Genomic DNA, 7,398 nt, shown 5'->3' on the forward strand with positions numbered 1-7,398 from the left:
AGCCTGCAATTGTAAAAATATCACTACGCTTGACAGCATTAGAGTCCTTGGTGTCATGGCATGGGGACAGTCACTACAAAATTGCAGTGATGCCTGACAGCACAGAATACCTCTTCTATTGTTATGTTCCTCAGTCAACCAGCCGTGGCTCTCTCATTCAGATAATTTCAGTCATGCAAGATAGTGGGATTGGTTAAGCCACACCTTGTTTGGCTGTGAATAAAACCACACTGGAGCAAATAAAGTTCAAGGTAGCTTTATAGCTCAGGGTCACATTTCAGTTCAGCTAAGTGTATAAAAAGCACACAGTGCCTAGCTGTTTGGCAGAAAGACTTTCTTGCACTACAGCAGCATAGTTCTGCATATAATATCCTGACGCAGTGAGTGCACTGCTCAGGAAACCCTCAAGGAAGTGGGTATGGCTAGTCACGCCTCACCTGAGAAGTCTAGAAAATGCCAGTGTGAGACAAGTCATCCCCAGAGCATCCTTTACCAGATCCTTAACAAGGAAGAGCAGGATGAGACCAGATGGCATCCCCAGTATTACCATCCTTGCTACTCGATATCAAGTGCTGGCTGTCCCTGCGGGGGCAACAGGAAAGTTGTTCTCAGAACTCCAGAAGTCACCTGCATGAGAGCTTCTGAAGTGCTCTTAAAAACTATAACTTTTATAAGAAACTTGCCTTCTTTTTATCATTTGCCCCAGGAGGATCAGGCACTTCTAGTACAACAATGCTGGGCCCCTCTCTTTGTCTTGGGCCTGGCACAGGAGTGGGTGAATTTTGAACTGAATGAGATTTCTGTCCCTAGTTTGTTGAAAAAAATCCTTCTCAATCAGTCTCTGACAGATAGTGACAAAGTGGAGAACTCCGCCGTGGGAGCATCATTAGCAGACGTTCAGAAGATGAAGAATTTCCTAGAGAAGTTCTGGAATTCGGACATATGTGCAAAAGAATATGCCTATCTGAAAGGAATTATTCTCTTTAACCCTGGTAAGTTCCATGGCAATATTTATAGACAAAGGCACAGCTAAGTGTGTGTCTAAAAATATTTTAAAATCTATCTGCAAACAGATGTTCGGATATTTAACCTGATTTCTGTCATCCTAGCTAACCACTTTCAAAATCAGCATTCAGCAATGTAATTACTTTTATTCTGAATTTACTTCTGGTGATATCTAGGTTTATATATGCTCACCCTGTTACCCTTTGTAAAAACAAATGGCTTTAAAAAAGCCCTCTATTAAGAAATTATTAGGTCATATAAACGTATTGTGTCACTTAAAACTTTGATTTCCAGACTTATGGACAGAGATAATATAGCTGCATTAAATATGTGGGAGGGATACATGTATACAATTTAATATTAGACATATTGTAACAGGACTTCCTAAATACCCAAAATATTTATTAAGAGACAAGATAGGTGAGGTAATATCTTTTATTGGACCAACATCAGTTGATGAAAGAAGCAAGCTTTCGAGCTCCACAGAGATCTTCATCAGGCCTGAAGAAAAGTTCTCTCTCTCACCAACAGAAGTAGGTCTAATAAAAGATATTTCCTCACCCACCTTGTGTCTCTCAGATCTTGGGACCATCATGGCTACAACACTGCAAACAATGTAAAATATTTATTGTTGAGAGCACATCAACAAATCAGACATCACACATAAGCTGCGGGATCTGAGCATTGTGAGTAAGGGCTCCTGTGGGATTGCATTGTGTTGCAAGTTGTATAGCGTTGTTGTTTTTTTAATACGTTGCAGTTTGAATTTAGCATTCTCTACACCACTGTTTTTACAGCTGGGTCCCTGTATAACAATCATTAAGAAAACTCAAAAAAGTTATGACCTTCTCACCCCTCATGGTTAGGGAGAGAGACAAGTAAAGCTTATCCTTTGCAAAGGGGGTTGGCTATTTCAGCACCACAGAATGAATTAGGCAGGAGGGGCCTGATCCTAAGTCCCCTGAAGTAAAAGGAATGACTCCTGTTCACTCCAATGAGCTACGGATCAGGGCCTTGACTCCATCAATAATTACCATTCACGACACTACCATCCACAATGTGCTGTATTTGGGGCTGCCCCCAGAAGAACACTTGAACATTTCAGCCACAGCAAAATGTCTGTCCATTTAGTGACACTTCTTGCAAGAAGCATTGTAAAAGTGTGTTTTAGAAGCAGCACTGGCTTCACATGTGTTTTCAAGTGGAATTTGAGATGTGGTTTTCATTGTTAAGGCCCTTTAGGGCATCTCATATTGTCTTGTGAATCCTGGGATTGAATCTACATAAGAAAATTTGAACCAGTGGGATTTTTGCTTGCTTTACTGTGAATAATTTTCAGTTACTGAACTTCTGAAAATAAATCCACATTATGGGAGTGCAAAATCACCTCGTGGTTTACAAACTTTAATTAGTTAACACACTTTGCCCCTCTGAAGAAAATATTATATTGGGGAAACTGGGGCAGAGACATTAAGCAATTTACTCAAGGCTAAAATTAGAATTTAGGAGCCCATGGCTCATATTCCTGTGCTCAGCCTACTAGGCCGATACTTCCCCTTACTTATTTCAGTGCAGATTCATCTGTGCAGCTCTCATTTTTGGATTATTATATCAATAGTTCTCAAGAAAATTCCACTTGCCAAAAGGTATTTAGTATGCAAATTCAGCCACCTTTTGCATCGCTGCCTCTGCTTCAGTGCTTGATGCTTGGTCCAAACTTAATGCTCTGCAAGTCTGAGCTGTGAGTTTCGAACAATTACTATCATTCATAGTGCTTATTACCCATGAGGGTTTTTTGGGGGCAGGGGCAGGATTGGGTGATGTCCAGGCAGGGTGCTCAGTATTTCTAGAACCTACCAGAGTGCCTCATGTTGCTGCACAGCAACTTCTCTAGCTGATTAAGGAGCAGCGTTTGTCAGGCTTTGAAGTTAATCCCCTCCTTGGATGTGTTAAGAGAGTGCAGGAGAGTTTAAAGCCTGAAAAGGCAAGGCTGAGTGACTCAGTAGCAATGTTCTGCATTGCCCGACAGAATACTCATAGTTGGTGCTTATTTGTCACTATCAGGGCCAATCGCAGTCTGTAGATTGGGCTCAGACAGCATGCTCTGCCCCTTGTGGAAAGAAAAAAGCCTCATATCACTCAATAACAATCCCTCCAACAAACGGCATGGCTGTGTTGGCTCCAAAGGGAATACTGGTCACTTAAGATATCCCTAGTAAGGAGGTTAATGTCTTGGATATACAGCCTTTGCCAGGAGAAAATGTGGGGGGAAAAAGAGGGTTAAGAAAATCCTCAAGGCTTCCTCTGTGGAGAGAGGCTACGTAAATTATGGCCCAAATCCCAGGGAGTGGATGGAAAATGCTCCACATATGTGAACAGTGAAGCTAAATTGCTTTCAATTACTTCTGACAGTGCACTGAGAAACAAACACAGTGATGAGACTGAAATAGTGAAAATAGCATTGTTATTACATCAGTGCCATCTGCGATGCTAATGTTAGGACCATGTCAGGGGTTCTATTATAAATGTCATTTTTCAGCGGTTTATAACTTGGCTGGAGACACTTATACATCAGTGAATCTTATTGCACACGAGCTCAAGCCAAGTGAGTTCTTTCTATTAATATTTATAACGTGAAAACATTGGTTTGTTACATATAAAAGGAGGGAACAAATGAGAAAATGTAGCAAGTTGCAGGGGAAGAATCTATTCTGAGTAAATAAAGCTCTTGATATCTTGCTTCCCACTATAATAGTTAGGGTTTTGTCCTCTGCTGAGAGATTGCAACTCTAGTTACCCAGAAATCTAGGATGGGTGTAAAAGACAGAGAAAGGGACAAAAATGACTACTTTAAACCCTTCGTTTGCAGTTACTCTAGTTGCAGCAAGGCCTCTCCTCCTCCTCCTCCAGTTCCTATGGCCGGAGAGAAGATAGCATCTAGAATCTCTGTTTAAAAAAATAATCCACAAAGTTCAGCCATCTGGAGTAAACTCCAGGTTACTAGGCAAGACAGTGTAATCTCCAGCACTTTAAATTCTTAACTGTGGGTGGGATGCTCCTCCTTCAGAGCCACATATACAAGATACGCATCACACATTGATCTCCCCATCCATGCAGGAGTGGGGTCTGCTCTTTTTGTGGCACTCATCCTCCTCTGGACCCTGCAGAAGGCACTGCTCTATGGGCCTGAAATCTGTGCTGGGAAAAGGGGTGTGGGACGGGTTTGCGGAGGCAAAGGGCAGGAATGCTAGGCTGCAGGCCAAGGACAGGGTCAAGGGTATATACATCATTCCTGGTCTAGAGTGTGAAGATTCCTTGGGGGGAAAAAAGAGCCTGGAGTTGCACCATTTTCGCTATGGCCCACCCCCTTCTCTGGGGCTCCAGGGCAGGTGCAGGCAGGAGAATTCTACTGAAGCTGCACTGCCAGTGACCAGGGAACATTACCAGAGGCCAAAGCCAGTGCATGAGTTTTCCCCATGGATTGCACTGGGATCCACACAGATTGTTGGGGGCCTTCGGATCTGGGGTCACACTGCATGAACTTCTTTTGAGGAATGGCAAACCCCCAGATGGAATAATCTGTGAAGAACTAGATTCCTTAGGGAGATTTTCTCTTCACGAACCCTGTCCCATGGGATTTGTCTTTGGGGTACAATCAGGGCCGGCTCCAGACCCCAGCGCGCCAAGCACGTGCTTGGGGCGGCATGCCGCAGGGGGCGCTCTGCCTGTCGCCGGGAGGGTGGCAGGCGGCTCCGGTGGACCTCCCACAGGCATGCCTGCGGATGCTCCACCGGAGCCACGGGACCAGCGGACCCTCCGCAGACACATCTGCGGGAGGTCCACCGGAGCCGCGGGATCGGCGACCGCCAGAGCACCCCCCGTGGCGTGCTGCCGTACTTGGGGCGGCGAAATTCCTAGAGCCTCCCCTGGGTACAATGGAATCATTAGATATGAGAATGGACCACATGGAGTCAGGCAAAGAGAAAATGGCAGCCAAGATGTCTGAAATTAAAGAATCTATGTTAAAGCAAGCTCAGGACCTTTGCCTGGGGAATTTTGTCCCTTTTCAGGTCACCAGAGCCCCAGACTCTTGGTCTTCAAGGGCTTGACCTCTGATTTTAGTGAGGTTTGTCGCATATTTTAACTGTAAACATCTGCTTAGGTTTAGACTGTGTAGACAAGCCCTTAGGCCCCTAGGCCTGTCTAAGCTACGCTGGGGGCCTCTCCAGCTTCAGAAGCAACCAAGGACTGGGAAGACACAAAGACGGTGTAAACCAATGGTTCTCAACCTTTACAGATGACTGTACACTTTTCAGGAGTTTGATTTGTCTTGTGTACCACCAAGTAGTTTTTAAGTGAAATGAAACTTACTTAAAAAATCAGACATAAAAATGCAAAAGTGCCTCAGCAGACTATTAAAAAAATCGCTTATTTTCTCATTTTTACCATATAATTATAAAATAAATCAACTGGAATATGAATATTGCATTTCAGTGCATAGTATATAGAGCAGTATAAACAAGTCATTGTGTGAAATTTTAGTTTGTACTGACTTCAGCAGTGCTTTTTATGTAGCCTATTGTAAAACTACGCAAGGATCTAGATGAGTTGATGTACCCCCTGGAAGACCTCTGGGTACCCCCAGGGGTACACGTACCCCTGGTTGAGAACCACTGGTGTAAACCCACCTTAGCTACCTCTTCCCATGGGCTATAAGTTCTGTGCTGTCTGTCTTAGAGGTACAGCACAGAATTTGCCGCTGTGTGTTAATCTAATTCACTTCCCTAATATTGTCTTTTTTTCTAAAATTTCACTTTTAATATAATTGTCTGGTAGCATTATACTGGGTTTTAAATGCTACACAATATTTACTAAAGCTACCTGAGCATATTTTCCCATCTTTCTAAAATGAATTAAAAAAACGAGATTTTTTAAAAAAAGACAATACTCTTAGCTGGAGGGATGGATACAAACCATTACAGAGGATACATCATAAATTAGTTTTACTCAAAAAAGCTTTCCTTGTTTTATTCCTGTTTTTTCAGAACTGCCTGGCCTAAGATTTCGGCACTACGTGCAAACCCTGCAGCAGGAAGCCCAGCGCACTCTGATGGAATTTTGCTCAATGATGTACAACAGAAACCTAGGCAGATTTGCTTGGATTCTTGGGCTGCTCACCAGCCTCAAAGCCGTTAATGCCGATACTATTGCAGAACTCTTCTTCAGACCTATTTTAGGAGAGGTCAACCTAAATGAATTACTTCTAGAAACCCTGTATTTCAAGCAAGACTTACTTTAAAAACAAAACACCTTTTTGTGTTCCTAAATAATAACAACAACAAAGATTTAAGAGGGGGAAAAGTTTTATGGTCAATATATTAAAAGTAAACATAGTAAACTAACGTAACATTACTATTTATTTTTTGGTAAAACTAAATGTAATTATGTAAACTTCAGACTAAAAAAAAAATTAACTATCAGTTCATAAATCTGTGTGCCACATCTGGAAGAGATTTGTCCTAACATACCACGAGGAAGTTTGCAAGGTATTACCATCATCTCCAATTGCTGTAGTTCCAACTGTATTATTTCTAATGTTCATTTTCACAACCACTTTAAAAAAGTGTTTCCTACAAGCTGATTTGGCAGCAATTTTTGTTTTCAGAAAAATTGCTGAATTTGACCCCACAATAGCCAGATCCATCTGGTTATGTACTCATCGATCTTGATCAGTGATAAAATAAGGATAAGCCCTGCCCCTTTGTGGGATGTAATTCCCTAATCCCTACCGGCTGAAACCAGCACTCTTTTGCATTTGCTCCCTTAACTCCATCCTTTCTGACTCTTGATCTCACCTCTAGCCCCTCTCCTAGCTCTTCTCTGTCTGAGCCTGCCCTCCACATACTTCTGGCATCTATCCCCACCCCCATGACCCAAAATGTCCCATGGCCTCCCTGCCTAAGCTCTTAGCCAATATGAATTACATGCTTGTATGGCCAAGAACCTTTGCTGTTAATTACTGCTACCCTAGAAACAAAGAACAAAAGTGAAAAATCATGAGAAAAGCTCAAAATGTAAATATAAGGAGATAGGTTTCAGAGTAGTAGCCATGTTAGTCTGTATCAGCAAAAAGAACAAGGAGTACTTGTGGCACCTTAGAGACTAACAAATGTATTTGGGCATAAGCTTTCGTGGATTAAAACCCACTTAATCGGATGCATGCAGTGGAAAATACAGTAGGAAGATATATATACACAGAGAACATGAAAAAATGGGTGTTGCCATACAAACTCTAATGAGACTAATCAATTATGGTGGGCTATTATCAGCAGGAGAAAAAATAACTTTTGTAGTGATAATCAGGATGGCCACAACACGTTACTGGCATGAAAT

General features: G+C 42.3%; 1 protein-coding gene across 1 annotated transcript; it reads left to right on the forward strand.

The window, feature by feature from the left end:
* Nucleotides 1-418: 418 nt before the first annotated feature.
* LOC123366733 (nuclear receptor subfamily 0 group B member 2-like) lies at nucleotides 419-6,304 on the forward strand. The gene is made up of 2 exons (XM_045010403.1): nucleotides 419-992; nucleotides 6,051-6,304. The coding sequence occupies exons 1-2, from the start codon at nucleotides 419-421 to the stop codon at nucleotides 6,302-6,304; spliced, it is 828 nt and encodes a 275-aa protein (XP_044866338.1).
* The last annotated feature ends 1,094 nt before the right edge of the window (nucleotides 6,305-7,398 follow it).

The sequence above is a fragment of the Mauremys mutica genome, chromosome 3 (assembly GCF_020497125.1).
Source record: "Mauremys mutica isolate MM-2020 ecotype Southern chromosome 3, ASM2049712v1, whole genome shotgun sequence".
Classification (NCBI taxonomy): Eukaryota; Metazoa; Chordata; order Testudines; family Geoemydidae; genus Mauremys; species Mauremys mutica.

Bases quoted from the DNA above. Each gene is read 5' to 3' on its own strand.
- LOC123366733 (XM_045010403.1), top strand. From the start codon at position 419: ATGGCTAGTCACGCCTCACCTGAGAAGTCTAGAAAATGCCAGTGTGAG. The intron at 993-6,050 runs GTAAGTTCCATG...CTGTTTTTTCAG, and splicing joins AATTATTCTCTTTAACCCTG to AACTGCCTGGCCTAAGATTT.